At 44.6% G+C, this 20303-nt stretch overlaps 1 protein-coding gene across 1 annotated transcript in view; it reads right to left on the bottom strand.

Annotated features, from left to right (window-relative positions):
- APPL2 (adaptor protein, phosphotyrosine interacting with PH domain and leucine zipper 2) overlaps window positions 1-20303 on the bottom strand; it is a 697983-nt gene that overhangs the window by 523067 nt on the left and 154613 nt on the right. Inside the window, exon 3 of the mRNA XM_078674621.1 lies at window positions 16029-16088. Within this exon, the coding sequence (XP_078530747.1) occupies window positions 16029-16088 (60 nt within the window). The remainder of the gene's footprint in view (window positions 1-16028; window positions 16089-20303) is intronic.

The following is a 20303-nucleotide window of genomic DNA, read 5'->3' as shown; positions in this document are numbered from 1 at the left end:
TGCAGGATTTCAGCGATTGGCGGCTTCATCTCCGTGTCTTTCGGCACCTGTCTCGCCTCTGGGGTCGGCCTTGGATCGATCTTTTCGCCTCTCGCCTCAATGCCCAGTTGACCAGGTTTTACAGCTGGCGTCCGGATCCGGAGGCTCTGGCCACGGATGCCTTTCTCCAGACTTGGCCCCTTCAACTTTGCTATGCGTTTCCCCCATTCGCGATGATTCCGCGAGTCTTGGCACGAACAAAGCACTTCCAGTCGGAGATCATTCTGATAGTTCCTCTTTGGAGGGCTCAGGCGTGGTTTCCGGATCTTCTGGAGATGAGTTGCTCGACGCCGTTCCTGCTACCACAGAAGTGGAACTTATTGTTAGATCCTCTTCTCCACCCGCATCCTCTGGTTCTGTCGGGTCAGCTCCGGCTGGTTGCGTGGCGCCTTTCGGGGAACGCTGGAAAGTTCCTGGCTTATCTGGAGACGCTACACGATTTATCGGTGAGGCTTGGGCCCCCAACACGCACAAGCGTTATGCATCAGCTTGGCGACGATGGAGTGGTTGGTGTTCTGAACAGAACTTGGATCCCGCATCAGCGGATGTTACTTTAGTAGTTAATTTTCTTGCCTCCATAGCGTCTTCTGGTTCTGCTTATAGGACAGTTAATTCTTTTCGCTCCGCTGTTTCTGCGGGCCACGATTTTGTTGACGGGAAGCCTATTGGAGAGCATCCCTTGATTTCTAAATTACTTCGTGGCATTCGGCTGGTAAAACCGCCTTGTCCAAAGTATGTGGCCCTTTGGGATGTATCCATTGTCTTACGTTTTCTGGAGGCTTGGCCTCCCAACACTTCCTTGTCTCGTAAACAACTTTCAGCGAAGCTGACGATGCTACTTTGTTTGGTGTCTTGTAAACGCATTTCGGATGTGCGAGCGTTGGACCTCGCGCGGCGTTCGTTTTCTCCGGACGGGGTCACTTTTACGGTTTCCCGGCGCACCAAGAGTAACATGTCTTCTGTGACATATCCTGCTTTTCCTCAGAACCCACAGTTATGTGTGGTCCAATGCATAAAGGATTATGAGGTAAGTACTGCTCCTTTTCGCACAGATTTATCTGGTCAGTTGCTGATTGCTTTGCAGAAGCCTTTTAAGCCTGTGGCGCCGGCTACCCTGGCCCGTTGGGTACGTTGGCTTATGTCTGAGGCTGGAATTGATGTCTCCATTTTCGGAGCTCATTCCGCTCGGGGTGCCATGGCCTCTAAGGCTTTTACTGTTGGTGTGAGTTTGACGGACATTATGAAGGCCGCTGATTGGTCTTCCGATACTGTGTTTAAAACGTATTATTTCAAACCCATTGTGGATGTTGCTTCTGTGGTGGTGAACCAGCTTTGAACAAGCATAATCTGAGCCTCCTGTCCTGCCATAGAATTAAAAATTTGCAAACATTCGTGACAAGAATTTTCAATTCTATTAAGGACACGGAGGCGAGGATTATCCCACCCAAATGTAATTTACTGCATGTATCATGTATTTTCTCATTGCTATGGCATTGTGACATGTTTTCTTGCACTGTTTCCCTACCCTTTGTATTTAACCTTATGGTACAGGGATGGTGTATTACGGCTCTGGTTTTCTTTTAGGTTCTGACCAGAAGTGAGATCCTTCAGTTTTCTCCTGCCTTGGTTCCGTTTTCGATTCTGGCCCTGTGGAGTTCTGCCTACTCCAGTCGTCTGCTCCTTGGTTCCTTGGAAGGTCGCCTGATGATCGTTCTCCTGTTGCCTACGGATGTTTCCTCCAGGCTGTTCTTCGGTTCCACGTGAATTGACTTTTCATTGACTTATTTGTTTCCTTTACTGACCAAAGAAAGAGGAAGTCTTGCCCTCTATGGTTCTTTATATAGGGATATGTTCTCTATGGTTACCTAAGTGCTCATGGGAGCTGCAGTTTTTCGTTTCTTTACTGTGTTCCTATTGGCTGCTGTTTGTAGTAAAGAAATCGAGAAAGCATAATCCTCGCCTCCGTGTCCTTAATAGAATTGAAAATTCTTGTCACGAGTGTTTGCAAATTTTTAATTCAACTCTTAAGGTTTTCATTTAATGTAATAAAAATGTATATCAATATTTAAAATGTTCTAGTGCCAGAATTAATTTCCCCAAAGTTTTTAAGTTAATTTAATTGGTAATGCTACACTTAAATGTTAACCCCTGTAAGGTAAACGATTAGGTTAGCAGTAAGAGCAGAAGTGAGGTTGCTTTAGTAAATAATATTGTAAAATTAGTGAAGTAAAGGGCATTTTATCTTGAGGGACGTCGGGAGTCGGGAATGAGAGAATATAACGTAGATAAAATGGAGTTGAAAGAAATTATATGTATTTACTCAGTCATACATGTCCACATACCCATCCTAAATAACCAAAAACTGTCTAAAGTGTGTTTTACATTACAATCCGTTACAATAGAGCAGTATTTTGTATTTTGAAAATTCACATTTATGTATCATTCATAAGTCACCTTTCACCATATTATATAACTACAACATTAATTATGAAGCCAGCAAAATGGTTCAGCGAAAAATTAATCACTAATGACATCATCGTATGTATGGCAATTGTTATGAGACTGAATGTTTCCAGAGTGGCAAGCACAGCACTTCATTCTTTGAAGGTTGATGGGTGCATTAAATTCGATAATACCAACATATATGTTATACAGTACAGTAGAAAAATATACACTGTAGTAGTAATCGTCATTAAAAAAAAATCTTGCTTTGGGACACATTTCTCTACAAGCTATAGAAAGATTAAAACTCTTGGCTTTGCCATTTGCTGTTAGAATACCCTTGTATGCTGTGATGTGACAATCTGGTCAGTGGTATATTGCATCACTGATATTCCTATGTTTTGTTCGGTTATGAGTGCAGTGTGCACTGCCAGTTTGCAGCCATCCCCTTCAGCCACGGGGTATTTACCAAGGTTGCAACAGTGGTAGGGACACATCGCAGAAAAACAGGAACAGGTACATATGTCCCAATAACCTGACGACTCTCTGTGGGTGGCACTTTGGAAGTAATTGATGCATGAGTGTCAATCTTATGCATAGAATGAGGTTAGCATTGTTCTTTAGTAAGTCATCTGCTTTACATCCATAGTCCATCACTACTGAACATGGTGCAAAGCGATGCCTTTCCTTCGACTGTGAAGAACAGTCTAAAAATATCAGTGCTTTTTTTAAGTACGTGGCTCCTTTGGCTAGTTGGACTCGTCACATTTTTCATCTTCCTATCTTGGTCATCTGCCAGGCTGATGAGGTCCCTTCACAGGAAACTAGTATTCATTGGTACAAGCTCTGGTTCGCACTGTCAGTTGCAGTTTCATTCCTATCACAACTAAGATATGGGTGGATGATCCTCAAAGGAAAGTCTTCTCAGACGGGAACCACCAAGGCCGGCATGCTGTCAGAAGGTTTTGGTCAGCGACAGTTCAGTGGTTTAGAGTGTTCATCAGGAGAATCTCTGCATCAATGCGCCACAGTTTTGGCAGAAACAATAACTGCTGGATTTAAGATGTCTCCACCTGGCGCTAGGGGTTTTCCTCCAGCATATTTGAATACACTGAATTTAGGTCGGAATTAAAAATGTGACGGTCATGTACTATGTGAACAAGAGGAATAATGTGAGGTCTAGACTTCTGTGTGAGTAGGTCAGGGAGACTGGTGTGAGATATTGAGGTTCTTTGGTGTGTGGCTCACTTGGAGGGGATGGACAATTTACAGACCGTCATTCTCAGCTACTTGACCTATTGTAACAATCATTTGGAGTAGAGTCAGGGGTTCTTTCAAAAGTGTTTTCCCCATAAGGTTTCTTCAGATATGTCTGATTGCCTTTGGGATCAATCAAAAGTGCAGATTTTTTTGGTTGGAGTGCTATTTTACAGGTGAAGAGGGTGTGCACTTCACTGGGACTGCATTTTCAGTTTCTACATATATTGAACATTTTTGTATGAATCGTAAACTCAAGATATACTAGAATCATTTCTGTGTCAGCAATGTAGGTAGGCCTTGAGCTACATACTGAGGCCCAGTGCCTTCTTATCCTAGCTGACCGATTGCCTCTCCAGATGGTCATGGAAGCTGCTTTCTAAAGTTGTCTGATATGCTACCACCGCCTACAGGTGTGCAAGATACTCTGATGGTGGGCTGCGCAAAACATTTTACTCTTTTATGTTCTATGCATAGAGTTCTTTGGTGAGCAATTTTCCTGTGAACAAATTAATATTAGTACAATATACAGTGGTAAGGTGGTTACTTGAGTCTTTGTTTATTCACAAAAGCAGGGCTCTTTGTGCAAAGATCTCCTAGTGGAAAGATATCTTAAAGGGTTCGCAAATGCTTTCACCTAAATACATACCCTCTATAAATCATGTGATCTAAATAGTCAGTGGCAATTCATTTCACCATGTACATCCATGATCTCCGACATTGCGTTCTTGCAATTTTTCATACTACCATTACTACTACTAGGAGACTGTGAATGCTGCATGTTCAGTGCATAGAACTCCAGTTTCTGTCATTCATGACTAACTCGGTTGCAAAGTGAGATGAGCCATCTTTCCTCCTGAGACCAATGTTCACATATTCAAAACTTCAGTTGCATCCTCTATTTTTCCTGCCACTCACTTTCAAGGCTCAGGAAAGATGTTGCGCCTTGCCCTCTCTTTCTTTCTTAACCTAACACCTAGCCTAAACACTTAAGTATGCCCTTCATGGTTTATTTTAGCATTTCTAGATTCTGGATGTATTTTCCAAGATTCATTTTTCTTCCAAAATGCTTTTTCTTTTGTTATCATGTCACCTTTCTAGCACTATCCAAATTGATGAGGCAAGGAATGACAGCCTGAGTGGATATCTCAAAATGTTCAGTAACCCCCATTCTCCATGCTGACCAGCTTTTGCCTCTATTGCTGCTACCCATTAGCTTTCACAATAGAATGGTTGATTTCCTGTTTATTTTAAATGTCATTTTATCCAAACGAGTTTTTTCTTATTATTGTGGTTTTTCAAGTACCTGAAATTATTCTTGGTGGTGTATTTTACATTTCTTACTTTTTCACACCCACTTGCACGTTATTGTGTTTGTCCTGCTCCCTCCAAATTTCTACCCCCGTCCCTTCTGACTTTCTACCTCACTGCGTTCAGGCATTCAGGGCGGCAACCACTTTGTTATTCCTTTTATTTCATTCATAGTCTTTCAGGGATCGTATGAAAATGACAAAGGTTCCATTCAGTATTTAGTGAGAGCCTCAACGCAGGACGTATCAGTAACCTATAAAAGGAGCAGCAAAGGCAAGTATGTCTGCTGGGCCCTTCCCACCAGTATCCTGCCAGCCGCAACCACTACCCTTGCCCATATTCCATCAGGCAAAGGCTCTTAGACTTACTACACAGCTCAAAACCTATGTGCATTTCCGGCTGTCCAGTGCCCTCTCTTTGCTTCTCCTATTAAAACCCTTGTTGCAGAAAGTCTCTAATATCCTGCCCCTTCACCCCACTCTTCTTCCTCTCACTTATGAAGCACAACACCAATTGAATGCTTTTTTTCTTAATGTACACTCTGTGATGAAACATGGTGCTGAAATAGCTGAGCTTATCAGTGTAAATATGATTAATACACTTTGCATGCATAAAGGTGGCTTACTAAAGATTGTGCCCCAGTATTAGAAACATTAGTTCCCACGACTATAACATTTTCCTACGGACTACCTAAATTATTATGTTGGGGGCAGTGTATTAATTATGCATCATAATAATCTTTAAATCTCTGCGATATACCCCACCTATCTTTTTTGGGGTGGCAGTCTTGATTGTCTCTCTTCATTTTTTTAACACAATTATGCAAATAACTCCTTTCTTCAGGCCATTGTATACTTCTCTCCCCAAGTAGAAGGATTATTCACACCTCTTGTGTCAATTCATGTTCACGTGTTGTGTTTTGGCTGTCTTAAACTTTGGCTTGAAGCTTCTATTGAAGCTGCAGAATCTTTTTTATATATTCCCTCAACTTTAGGCTTAAAATTTCAAAATCACATCTCCGCGAGCAATGTTGGCCATTTACTCGTCTTATTTTTGCTCCCGGAAATTTCCTCAATACGTTAAACGCTTACCCATCCCAATTACCTGTTCTGACCACTTTGTAATTCTGCTGTAATCTCCATATGGTACATTCCTCTACCCGGTCCCCCCCTTATTCTGTATCTTTGGAATGTGCCATGACTGTTGGTGCTGACGATTTCACAGCAGACTGGAATCTGTGGTGCTGAAGAGAAGCATTAAAGAATCTTCCTGCACAGTTGCAGCGTAATCGTCCTTTTTAACACCGTCGACCACCGTGTGGGGACGGTTCACCACCACCCCCAACTACTGCTCCAGCGACAGCCGCTTTTGCTTCTCTCTATCTACGGTGAGAGATTACACAAACTCTGCTGCTTTCAACCTTCTATCACGGTGAGGGAGATCTCTACTGTTCTACTTTCGTGTACCTGGATGGTTGGTGCCTCACATTAACTATATTGTTAAGCTCCACGGCGCCACTCTTCATACCATGTGGCCAAACCTGTTCTCAGCTCATTACAGGGTCACTGCCCTTAAACTCTGCCTAGCGTTGACTTGTAGTGCGGAGGAGCCAAGGCGGTGCTTCACCCTTCATTGTGGCCAATTCTGCATTCTCAATTGCGGAACCTAGATGACACACTCGCCTAAAGTCTCTCTCCCGAACCTATAAGCGGTCGCCCCGATCTGCCAAAGTGTTCCGCTGCTCAGCAAAAGGAGTTGCCAGAAGCCCATCAACCGCTCTTACCTTTGACTCAGCCTTTTACAGCTGAACTTTGCGTGACCCTTTGAGCGTTTCGCTCCATCCGTCTCTGCTGGAGTTGTTCGCTGATGGGCTTCCTGTGAGGGGTGCTTCCTGCAGCTGTTCGCCGGGAGGGTCCGGAGTGCTCAAGTTTCCGTCCCTGCCGCGGAGTTCTTGGGCAGAGCTTTCCCTACGGCAGGAGACATGCCGTATCCATCTACAACACGGAATCCTGCATATCCTTGCTACACTCGAGTGTCTGCCGGTCAAGCTATTACACACTGACTGGCACAGCTTTCGCCTTGGGTATTTGTTTTCCTTCTCTGTGGAAGTCTGCCTGTATAGCCTTTTTTAGGCTGATGGGCAGATCTGACATTTAAAGATTATTCTATATTTTTCTTCAAGTGGATTCTGCTCAAGATATTTCACGCTGATGGGCACAGCCTTCGCTTTGTGGTATTATTGTTCCCTGAGGAGTTCTGCTTGTCTGCCTTCCAAGCCTCTTCACGCGGGTTGGCTTAGCTTGGTTTTTTTTCTCTTGTACATGTACAGTTAATGTTACACTTGTGATATCTTTTTTTCCAGTTTACCAAGCCTTCACGCTGATATGCACAGCTTGAACTTTAATATAATCCAAGCCATATTTTAAGTCAACCTCTCCTATTCTTTCAGGTTGCATAACCAGTTTCCTTGTTCTTGGCACTCAAGTGAATGTAATAACAGTATTAGTATATATCTAGCAAGTTGGTATATCTAGCCTTTCCTATCACTTCTCGTCATCCATTGTAATGGCCAAACCCAATATGTCGCAACCATTTCCATTCCTAAATGAGGTGGGAGAACCCAATCTGTCATGGAAGCAGTGGAGAAGCCTTTTAGGATCATACCTCCCAGCTCCAGGATGGGAAAAGTTCTCACCATTATATAAATTGCACACCTTACTACACAATTTGGGTGTTGAGGGTCTGAAAACATATGACAACATATCAGTATCTTCCCAAAGTGATGAAGAAGGTAGTGATGGAGATGTGAATGTTTTCGATGTGGCGTTAAACAAATTGGGTAAACAACTGGTGAGAAAATAAATATAGTGTTATAAAGACACAAAAAAAGTTCAAGAGTAGAAGGAAAGGGGGATAAAGTAAAATCCTACATCGCTGCATGGAAGGGTTTGGCTAACACATGTGCATTTGTAGGGTTAATAGGTTCCCTCATAAGAGATGAATTAGTACTATGTACTAACGTTTTCCAAGATTCAAGACAGAATTTTGGTGGTAAACACAGATCTTAAGGAAGTTGTTGACATCGCTGTGGGCATTGAACACACTGCTAGCTGCATGAAGGAAATGAAAGAGGGTGGGGACAACCACGCTGAGATAAATGTCGTAAATAAACATGTGACAGGAAAGGATTCTAGAGAAAAAAATTTCAACCAAGGTTTGCAGGGTAGCAAATTCAAGTGTTTTAGATGTGGAAGTCCCAACCACTTAGCAAACAACATCTCGTGCCAGGCCAGATCGGCGGTATGTCATAAGTGTGGCAAAAGAAGCCACTTAGCAAGGGTATGCAATGAGCAGTGTCCTAAACCAGTGTTAGCTCTCGAGCAAGACCATTCCCTTGAGGCTAAACTAATTTTCCAATTAAAAAAATGGGGCATGAAGGTTATTGGTTTTCCATCTTGAAGCAGCACCCTGGACAACAAAACCGTAGAAGTTTTAGCTGACTCAAGTTCCCCTTACACGTTAGTGGATGAGATCATTTTCGCCAGGTTATTCCCTGACTAGCACAGCAGTCTACAAACACCAGACATTAAACCGGGTGTGTACAATGGTGACCCCCTATACCCTTGTTAGGAATAACAACTATGGACATAGGATTTAAGGGTAGGAACACTGGAGGCAAACTGTAGGTCACGAAGAACGGATCCAAGTTACTAGGTAGGACACACCAAAAGGAGCTGGGAATCAAGTTGGATCCCAACTGTCCGACCAAGTGCTTTTAGTGGATCCGTCAGTTGGCAAGGATGAGGTCTGTAATGATTTTCCGGATGTTTTCAGTGATGAACAAGGGCTACTAAAAAGCTATCAACATTATATTAAACTCAAGGCCAAAGCAAAGCCCATTACGCACAAGTTAAGGCCCATTCCTCACAAGATGCTCGCCCCTTTGAAAAAGGAACTAGACAGCTTGTTACCCTCTGGGGTGATTGAGCCAATTGAAAGCTCAGTTGTTGGCCCCTGTTGTCCTTGCATCTAAGGCTTCTAGCAAGGACATACACCTCTGCATAGCCTTAAGAGATCTCAATGACAACAAATGGGTGGACAGACATCTCTTACCACGCATCCACAAGATCCTGACTTTAATTAAGGGTGCAAACTGTTTCAGCGTTCTTGACCTTTTGTCTGCTTGCCACCAAGTAGAGCTGCACCCTGAATCTCGCCGCCTCACTTCCTTTATCACTCCCCTAGGTGCATTTCAGTAATTATGCATGCCTTTTGGGTTAGTGTCCACAGCAGCTGCTTTCCAAAGGATCATGCAACACATTCTAAGAGATATACCAGAAACACTGTGTTTCCAAGACGACATTCTCTGTAGAAGAACATAACGTAGTGCTGAGGAGGGTGTTTACCAGTTTACAAAAAGAAGGCCTCACCTTAAAAAAAGATAAATGCCATATTGGAGTAGGATCTGTCGAATACTTAGGACACACCATTTCACAGGATGGCATAAAACCCAAGTTAGACTTAGTAAAAGCCATTCAGGATACTGCACCCCCTACTAAAGCTGAAGATCTTAAGGCCTTTTTAGGTCTGTCAGAATATTATTCCAAATTCGTAAAGAACTATGCTAGCATTGTGGAACACCTGCGAGGGTTATTAAAGGCCAGAATTCCTTTTGAATGGAGCTACAAATGTCAGGATGCTTTTACCGCTGTGAAGGCTGGAATTGTCACTGCTCCTTCACTGGGACGATTTGACCCCACGAAAACCACATTGATGAGCACTGATGCCAGCAACAAGGGTTTGGGCTGTAGAGGGTAATGAACAGATGGTCGCCTTTGCCTCCAGAGCAGTAAAAGGAGGAGAGAAAAACTATTCGGTGGCTGAAAAGTAGGCCCTTGCGTGCTACTGGGCTGTGATCCACTTAAATAGTTTTTTATGGGGGATACCTTTAACCATAAGAACCGACCACAAGTCTTTTGTATACACCTCCACTACTAAAGGAGCTGACAGGACAATTCCCAGGATAGCTAGGTGGATCCTAGGGCTAGAGGGATACAACTTCAAAGTGAAATATTTGCCAGGTACACAAAACGTGATTGTAGATTTTTTGTCCCGTTCCCCCATGGATGTAGGTGAAGACTCATTTGGCGAAGAAGACAAGGATATTGTTCTTAAGTTGTCTAGTTTAAGCAAGGAAGAAAGGTAAAAATGCATTGTGTCCGACCAGGAAAGGGCCTCAATGAATAATTACATAAGGATTAGAAAAGCAACAGTGTGCAGAGGTGAGAAAATTGCTCTCCCTGTGAATGAAGTTAAGGGAGAGAATTGTAGGACTGGCTCATGAGGGACATATAGAACGTAGCCACACTAAAAACAAAATATGCCTTGAGTATTGGTGGCCAGGCATGAACACCATGGTTGAAGCCGTAGTAAGAGACTGTATGGCGTGCAGATTGAGTAATAAAACCCACCAGGTTAGGAAACCTCCCACCTCTCCTGTGGAAGTCTCCAACAGCCCTTGGTCCAAGTTAGAGATAGAAATAATAGGTCCCCTAAACCTTAAGATGCTGCATGAGTGATTTATCCTTGTTTTGGTGGACTATCATACTTGTTATGTAGCATTTAAATGTGTACACCAGATCAATACCAACACTCCTATCCAGTTCCTGAAGGATATGGTTTTTGAAGAAGGGATTCCCGACATCATAGTAACAGACAACGGTGTTCAGTTCACGGCAGAGCCTAGGAAGTGTTTTTTGTCTCATCTCCAAATTGCACACCACAAAATAGCTTTGTACTGCCCTCATGCAAATGGTTTGGTAGAAAGAGTGAATCGTATCACAAAAGAGTTTTTGAAAAGAGCTGAAGTACAGCAGATGCCTGCAACTGCTGCACTACAGGAAACTCTATGGGCGTATCACACCACACTTAATAGTGTCACAGGCATAGCCTCTTTCACTTTACTCAAGTGCACAGTTGATTAGACTGAACTATCGGCCACTGGGTTAAAAAGAAAAGATACATGAGCTGTAGACAGAAGTGACATCTCCAAAAGAATTTCTGATGACCAAACCAAGTTTAAAAGCTGGTATGATCGCACCAAGCGTGTGAAACTCCCCAATGTCCATGAAGGGGACTGGGTCAGCACTGACCTTCCCAAACCACGGAGGAAAGATGCTTCCAGGTTCTCTGAACCTCTCAGAGTCATTAGAATGGGTACAAATGTTGTTTACCTGGAGAATGGTCAAACCTGGGGCATGGACAGGGTGATTCCTCTCAAGCCCACTCAGGAGTCTAGTTGTCCAGCTGCCCCAGCCAATGCTAGCATGGACGCTAACCCTATGGTTCCCAGACGATCTCTGAGATCCAGGTTTTCTCCTGTGTGTGGCAGAATGACTACCGTATAGAGTAATTTCTTTTGCCATTTTTTCCTCAGACTTTCTATGGTTTTACGAAACATTGTTTACCATGTGATTTTGTTTTCCTTCTAATGTATGCTTGGTTGTTTCCTATTCCTTTCCCTGGTTGTGCTTCTCCTATTTCTCACCTGCAAGGGAGGTGTGTTGTAATCTCCATTTGGTACATTTCTCTCCCCTCCCCCTTATTCTTAGGGAAGAGGTGTGGTGCAGCGACTAGGGCGGCTGACTCCGGAACACGGGGGCTCACGGTTCGATCCCCGGCACCAGGTTAGCCCAGCACCTTGTGACTCTGGGCAATTCCCGACAGCCCCCAGCACCTGGACACCTCTCCGGAGGTAGCGGTGCGCTTTACAAATGCTGGTATATATTATTTCTATATTCTGTATCTTTGGAATATGCCATGCCTGTTGGTGCTGAAGATTCCACAGCTGACTGGAATCTGTGGTGGTGAAGAGAAGCGTTAAAGAATCTTCCTGCACAGTTACTGCATCATCGTCTTTTGTAACAAATTCCTTGCAGAGTTTTAGTAAATATTGCACCTGTAAACAGAAGCTTTTATCAATTGGCTCCCCCAGCAAAGGATACAGCAAAACGTACCAGATTTTCAATAACGGTTAATTATTGAGCTACAAAATTGCACAACTTATGTTGCCCTCGCAGAATTGAATCTCTCCCTCATTACCTCTGCATTCACAACAACAAAGTGAAATTACAAAGTCTATCTAGCATAAACAAAAACCTTGGTTTATGAAGATCTTAGTATCTCTACAGTTAGAAACTTGTAGGGTTGATAGAAGCTGGAGGACGAATTACTCTACAGATTATAAACAAAAAACACTAAGAAAATAGGTCCGTCATAACATTTACAAATAAAAAAAACTGCACCAATCTGCATCACTTGTTTTTCCAATCTTGCTCAGAAACTACTCCGGAGAGTGCCTGCATTTATTAACACTCATTTGTTACAATCTGCTCCCATCCCCTTACAAACACCGCATGAGGACATCTTTTTCTTTTAAGAGAAAGTAGTTTCCTATTGTTCAAGAATAGAATTATACAATCTGCCTCGCCCTGTCAACCTCCTATTTTGTGACTGTCTCCTCATCTGCCACTGCCTCTTTTTTTTAATCCTTCTCCTCTCTTACATCTCAATAACTGATCACTTTGCTTAATTTTTCTCACCCAAAGGCTCTATGTCCTACATGTCACAAGAAAGATGTGGGAGCTAATATTGCACACCACCGTTGCACTTTATTTAGTAGATCCATGGAATCTAGCAATGTCCCTAGTGTCTGGAAGAATGTAATTGCGTCACAGTTGCTGAAATAATTCAAACAATTCTCGCCTCCCTGCCCTCTCCAGACACTAGTAATACGGACGGTGACAGTCCCAACCCCCCCTCCTGTCACACTCCACCAATCAACACCCAGGCACCCTCCCTCGACACTTTCGGTCCGGTCACTGCGGAGGAGGTAGCCGTCACCTTCGCATCCATCAAAAGTGGCTCCCCCAGTGACCCGGCCCCACTGCGCTTCCTGAAAAAAGTAGCTCCCACGGTGATCCCTCCGCTCACTACCCTCATTAACGCTTCCCTCTCACAGGGAGAAGTCCCCCCCAGCTGGAAAGCAGCAGTAGTCAAGGGTCTCCTGAAAAAACCCTCACTAAACCCGCAGGACTTAGCCAACTACAGGCCAATATCCCTCCTCCCAGCAAACAGTAAAATCGCCAAAAAAATCGTTAATAAAAAGCTGTCCCGATTTCTAGAAAATAATAACCTGCTCAGAAACTCACAGACAGGCTTCCGCCCTGGCCAGGGCACCGACACCGCCCTCCTAGCCGCAGTAGAGAAGGCCAGGAGCATTCTGGATACAGGAGGATCAGTGGCAGTGATCCTCCTGGACCTCAGTGCGGCCTTCGACACTGTCAACCACCAGGTCCTGATCCATCGTCTGAAAGGTATTGGAGTAAAGGGCATGGCACTGAAATGGCTAACGTCATTTCTCAACAACCGCTCCTTCCAGGTCTGGGAAAATGACGGTCGCTCCGCGGCGGTCCCCCTCCGCTGCGGAGTACCGCAGGGCTCGTCACTAAGCCCAACGTTGTTTAACGTTTACATGTCCCCACTGGAGGAGGTGGTCACTCCATTTGGGGTGACGATTATCAACTACGCCGATGACACCCAGTTGGTGGTGACCCTCTCACACCCGCACCAAGAACCCTCCAATCTACACGGGTGTCTCACGGAAATCCACGACTGGATGAACTCCTCGGCACTAAAACTTAATGGGTCTAAGACCGAAATCCTGCTGCTCGGACAAAAAGGGCCCTCCCTGCCGCCCAACCTATGGCCCACCTGTCTCGGCGCCCCCCCCTACCCCCAAAGATGAAGTCAAAAGTCTGGGGGTTTGGATTGAAAAAGATCTCTCCTTTAGAGTCCAGGCAAAAAAAGTGGCGGGTACATGCTTTGGACTCCCCAGGGCATGCAGGAAGGTGCTTCCCCTACTTCCCTTCACCTCCCAAAAACTGCTGATTCAGGGCCTTATTTTAGCCCGGCTCGACTACAGCAACGCAATCTATCTGGGAGCACCGGAAGCCACACTCAACACCCTTCAGAGAATCCAGAACGTGGCCGCCCGACTTCTGACCAACACCCCGGCCAGATCCTCGGCCAAGCCAGCCCTGAAACAGCTCCACTGGCTACCAATCAGAGAAAGGGTAGTGTTCAAGGCCCTCTGCCTGGCACATAAAACTCTCCACAATAAAGGACCCCCCATTCTCAAAGACTGTATCATCCCCTATAAAGCCACCAGAGCACTCCGGTCAAACCATGAAAACCTCATCACCGTCCATAAAGTCAAGAAAGCCCGAACTGGAGGCCGCCGCTTCTCAGTGAACACGGCAAAACTCTGGAACAGTCTCCCCCGGAAACTGAGAACCGAACCAATTCTCCTCCAATTCAGGAAAGCATTAAAAACCCATCTGTTCCCCTGATCCCCCCCCTTCCCTCCCGTTACTTCTCCCTCTTGAATACCAGGTTCTAGCGCCGGGATGCCCCAGGGTTACTGCGCGCTCTACAAAAACCTTAACAATAACAAATAAACAACATCTGGATCCCTTAGTCCTAGCTGATTTAAAACCCCATTTCTACTTCCCTATCTAGATAACCTACAAGAAAGAGCAGGTGTAAAAAAACAGCTGCAGAATTTTGTGGAGACTATTGATAGCCTTGAATATGCACAATTTTACTTCTGTCCCGATCGAACCACAAAACTCGCGGTCCTCTCCGCGATGGATGACCTTCAAACAAAAGTCATGGTGACAGTATGGGGACTCTGATTTTGGTTCATTTGTCCACCAGCTTTGCCACCACCAACCATCACCTGCTCCTCCTTCTACAATTGCTTTATTTTCATCTTCCGTCATGTGACATCAAATTGGGTGTTCCCCAAGAAGCTATCTTGTCACCTTTGCCTTTTATTATCCGTATGCACCACTCTAGCCTACTTGTTGCATTCTCTTGGTGACGTGTTTTAAATGTATTCTGACAATACTTCACTTCTGTTTAACCTGACCCAGTAGAACTCACCCTCTTCTCATCTTACTTGCAGCCCAGCTTCACTTTGATAGTGAATGTCTGCAAGCTTTTCAAAATTAAATCCATCTATAAATGAGAACCTCCTGATAAAATCCTTCTCTCCATATTAGAACGCCATTAAGGGTCCTGTATTAATAACCCCTAGACCTTGATCTGTTCCTAACCTGAGCTAACCTGAGTAGCATCACATTGGAACCCCTATTGGCTCGGGAAAAAGGCGCTTGTTATTATCACTTGAAAATTCTCTGTCGCATTCTACCTTTTCTCCATCCTCAACTTCACATTAGGGAATTGAATGCTTTCAAAAAGCCACATAGATCTATGCAACAGTTCCTATTTCTTTAAAAAAAATCATTTCACCATCTACAGCTTATCCTAAACTCTACAGATAGATTGCTCGCCGTCTGCAAGAAATTGAAGTTCTCATCTCTTACCTTATGCCGACGTTGGCTTTCCAGTCAGGAAATGTATTCATTTTAAATTCTCAACTATTGCCCATAAAGTGGTCGACTCCAACTCTCCTGATTTTCTGGCCTCCGAATTTGACTGGTATATCCCTAACTATGCCATAAAATGTCTGAGTCCATACTTGCTGCAGATTCTGATATCAAGCAAACTACGTTCCGGAGATAATCTTTCTTGGTCAGAGCTGCCAAGTTTTAGAAAACACTCCTTCTTCATCGTTGTTCAGAACCTTCCTCACTATTGTCATTATCTTTAAGCAATTACTCGTCCCTCAGGTCATAATCTGGAATGCTGCTCTTAGCACTCACTGTGTATCACCAGAAGCCTTCCCCGCGTGCCTAGAAGCCAAGGCTCTAAAAGGCCAGGCTCATGCTTGCAATTAGATAAAACACATATAACTGCACATATTGCCTCGATGTAATAACAGTGCAAGTGCTATATTTAAAAAGCAATTTTAAGTACACATAGTGAAAGTATGGTTTATTTGCATTAGTACACACCTGTTGCTCGTAAGCAAGAAGCTGCTTGGAAAGCTGCTGTGTTGCTAAGCACATCTCGTTCTGTTAAAAGAGAAAGAAACATTCATTAAATAGATACATACTATTTATGGTGTGTAAAACGTATGGTGTGTAAAACGTAATGTGGCAATGCGAGTACAACAAAGTATGCAGTCCTTCGAGTAAAAACTCTAGTTCAAACTAATTTTAGGCACATTTTCCTTCTTTCCCACCTAGTTAAATTACTGGAACAGGAACGTACTAGCAGCTCCACAATGTTGTGTTGATTAATGTAATCCTCGACTCTGCACAAGCTGGCTTCTCCCCTAGTTGATCAAACACACAACAGTTGACGGAAGGAATGCTTGCAATTAGTCTAACCACTTGCTCAGGTAGCATTCCAGCAAATTGTTCTTTGCCACCTTAATTTGGACCTCACCCACCCATAGGCAAATCAGCCTTTTCCCTCTTCCAATAGGAACAGCCCAGCTTGAAATGCAACGGCAACTCCTCCCTGAACCAGAACACAAGTAACGCAAGACTTTTTTGCCTTGATTGGGGCTCTTAAGTCCGGTGTAGCTTGGTTCCATTGGCACAGTAAGCACCGGACACATGTCTGGGAATACCGTTGCCCCTTGCGGTGCTAGATCAAACACAAAAAAGGTAATGGGAGGAAAGCTTGCAATAACCACTGACAATCGCTCTGGGTACCATTCCAAGCCATTGTTCTTTTGCCCACCAAGCCACCTCAGTTTGTACCTAGCCGTATACAGTCCTGACCCTGAGTCCACAGAAACAGCCCAGCCCGAACAGCTAGCTTCTCCTATAAATGGAAAATAGCAACTCAAGACCAGTTTTGACTGTTAAGGGTTCTATAAAATGGCGTTTGGTTTCAGTGGCACAGTGAGCTCAGGAAGAGCTCTTGTCTGAGCATACTCTTTCCACTTAGTGTGCTATATCAAACACACAAAAGGTGCGATTGCCATTAGTTAGACACATTGCAAGCATTTCTCCCATCACATGTTGAATGTTTTGTCTGGGTTACTTCAGTATGTAACTAGATAGAATAAAGATTCATGAACTGAACTTAATAGTAATTACAAATCCAACCTAATGGTCAAGTCAGATTTTAAATCACTGTTTTGAAAATGCCACTTTTAGTAAGTTGGAATTTTAGTGCGTTTTTGTGTCTAGGACTTGCGCTATTTCTGTGTCATACATGTATGCTCAGTAACTCTGTGCTGCATATGACAATAGTCTTATCAGTGATGTCATCAAATATGTCATGAGTGAAGTAACAAGTGAGGTCATAAGCAATTCATGGTGGGGACGTAAGTTATAGGTCGCTCAGTAAACTGGTAAATTTCTGTGGGGTTGTCGTCTTAGTATTTATATTATTAAAAGGCCTACCTATAATGTCACTTTAACCTTTGGATTTTTCAATGAATTTCTTGGTGTTTTTTTTCTAATGTAAACTTTCATATTATTCCCATACCTAACTATTACGTCACTTTAACCTTTGGGTTTTTTCAGTGATTTTTCGAGTAGTTTTTTCCCCCTAAACTTAGATTCTATTACCATATTAAACTAGAACATCATTTTAACTTTTTTTCTGTGATTTTCTTAGTTTTTTGTATCATATTTTTTATCATATTCACCAAACTACCTGACTGATCATACCTTTTAATCATGTGCAGTAGAGGGTTGGACACAGTTCCTAACCTGCATCCAGGCCCTGAGACCAACCCCCTGCGGGAGACCATCACCTGCTATGCATGGTCTGGGTTGGAGGCAGGGTTTAGCCCATGACAAGGCACTGTGCTAAACCACTGCAGGCAGCAATCCATATGCTACACATGACCAGTCGGCCCAGTTCAATCTCAGCGGCCGATAGGGAAAATGCCATTTTAGCCAATCAGAATACTATATATTTTTTTCATTCGTAGTATCGCAGGAGTACCGCAGTACTACCCGGGACAAACCACCCAAACACAACTAACTTTTGAAATTTAATTTATCAAAAACCGCTAAACAGATTTACACCAAATCACAAAAACCACAGTAAAGATCTAGCTTAAATTTAGTGTAATTCTGTTCAGTCGTTTTAGCTTCTTAAAATTCCTATAGGAAATTGCATGTTGGAAAACATTTCTGGACCCTCTTTTTACGCGTCCTGCTTGACAAATCCCCCAAAACTTTCTTGGAAGGAGTCGAGTTGCATGAACTTTCTTTTCAGAAAGCGTTCTGAAGATTTGTCAAAAGGCACCAAAGCAAAAAACATGGCTTTTTCTATTCTCAAATATTCCGTACACTTCATATGTAAGAGTAGAGACACTAGCACCATGGTTAGAGTATTTCCCCATACCTCACATGCATCACCCAATACATCCCAAGAAGGACACTCACTCATGAATTCCAAAACAGAATATCCAGGGAGGGAGAGGGGAGGGAGACAGATGGGCAGAGGGAGAGGGGAGGGAGAGAGGGAGACAGATGGGCAGAGGGAGAGGGGAGGGAGAGAGGGACACAGATGGGCAGAGAGAGAGGGGAGGGAGAGAGGGGAGGGAGAGAGGGGAGGGAGAGAGGGGAGGGAGAGAGGGGAGGGAGAGAGGGGAGGGAGAGAGGGGAGAGAGGGGAGGGAGAGAGGGGAGAGGGAAGGGGAAGGGGAAGGGGAAGAGAGAGAGAGAGAGAGAGAGAGAGAGAGAGAGAGAGAGAGAGAGAGAGAGAGAGAGAGAGAGAGGAGAGAGAGGAGAGAGAGAGAGAGAGAGAGAGAGAGAGAGAGAGCGCGCGAGGGAGAGGGCGAGGGAGAGAGAGACTGTCTGCCTGAGGATCACCTGAATGGAAGCTAGAAATGGTATTCCCCTCTGGGCTCTATCGAAAGATAGAGCCCAGATGGCAAGGATTGTATTAAAAGTAGCCTACTTGTATTAGGTTAGCTCTGGCATGCAGCGGCATCACTAGGGTTGGTGTCACCCAGTGCGGTAACTCATGGTGTCACCCGTGCCGTCCGCACCCCCCACCCCCCTAGTGACGCCACTAGTAGGCCGCGGAGCGCTACGCTATCCCCCACATCTGGCTGCTTCACTCCATGCTTTGGCGCAACATGTGCTTCCCACCACATATTGAGCACCAACACTCGCACCCCACCCGCAACATAAAGACCCGTCCCACAAGGATGTGTCGCACAAAGACACGTCACACATACCTCGCACTATAAACCCCCACCCTACCAACCGTGCACAAGCAACAGAGGAATATCTTACTCGCCCACCCAGAAGCGAACTGTGACCTCGTTGGGGGTATGAGTCGCTATGCAAAAGCTGCAATCCCTCAAAACAACATCGGGAAGCAAAAACACAATCAAACATTCACTAGAGAGTCAAGAACCAGTTGCCCTCGCCATGTTTACTCGTGCCTGGATGTGAAGCAGCATCCATTAGCGTGAACGGAAGTCAAGGGCACTAATTTCATCCTCCGCCGGAAAGATAAAAGGCTGCCCCCCACCACCATTAGAATTTACTATATCCTACAACTGGGGCAGACATCTCCGCAGCTGGCACATTAACCAGCTGTGCGAGTCAGCCCTGCGGACAGAGTTGGCAGCGGGCACTGCCCAGGAGACGGCTTCAGCGCGAGGAGCAGCGCCGCATCCGTTCCGGTGAAACAACTTGTGCAAGATCACACAATGCAGCAGAAACAGACCCACATTCACCACGAAAAGCACAACAAGTGTTTTAAATAAAACTCGTAACAGTAAAAAAAAATGCTGCTCAGATTTAAAAAGTTATCAGGAAAAACAGCAGCTGAATCAAGTAGCGGGGTTCATAGAAATAAATAGGGCAGCGGGTTAATGCCTGGTGCCCACAAACAATACGGCAGCGAGATGAGCATGGACCACTTTCAGGGACATGTCACTGCCGATGCAGAGCACGCCCCCTGCCGCCTCCTGGAGGAGACCTTGTACACAGAACCATAGCAACAAGGACAGTCTTTGGAAGAACAGAAGGGGCCCACAACTCAGTCACTTTGAAGTTGTGTAAGCGGACAGAGGCACTCCCTACCTGCTTCCCTGCCTGGGCTGCAGGCGCGGGTCTCCCCCGTGCAGGCTGGTCCGCGGGCGTAGCAGGGTCCCATTATTTTGCATTTTGGTGTCACCCCATCTGATGGTGTCACCCAGTGCGGTACGCACCCCCCTAGTGACGCCACTGTTCTGTTGCAACTTTTTCTCTTTGCTTGATTTCTATTGGTCATGAAAAACAAGTACTAAGAAAGTGAATG

Source organism: Lissotriton helveticus, chromosome 1_1, assembly GCF_964261635.1.
Source record: "Lissotriton helveticus chromosome 1_1, aLisHel1.1, whole genome shotgun sequence".
Taxonomy (NCBI): domain Eukaryota; kingdom Metazoa; phylum Chordata; class Amphibia; order Caudata; family Salamandridae; genus Lissotriton; species Lissotriton helveticus.
This window is presented reverse-complemented; position numbering and strand designations above follow the sequence as displayed.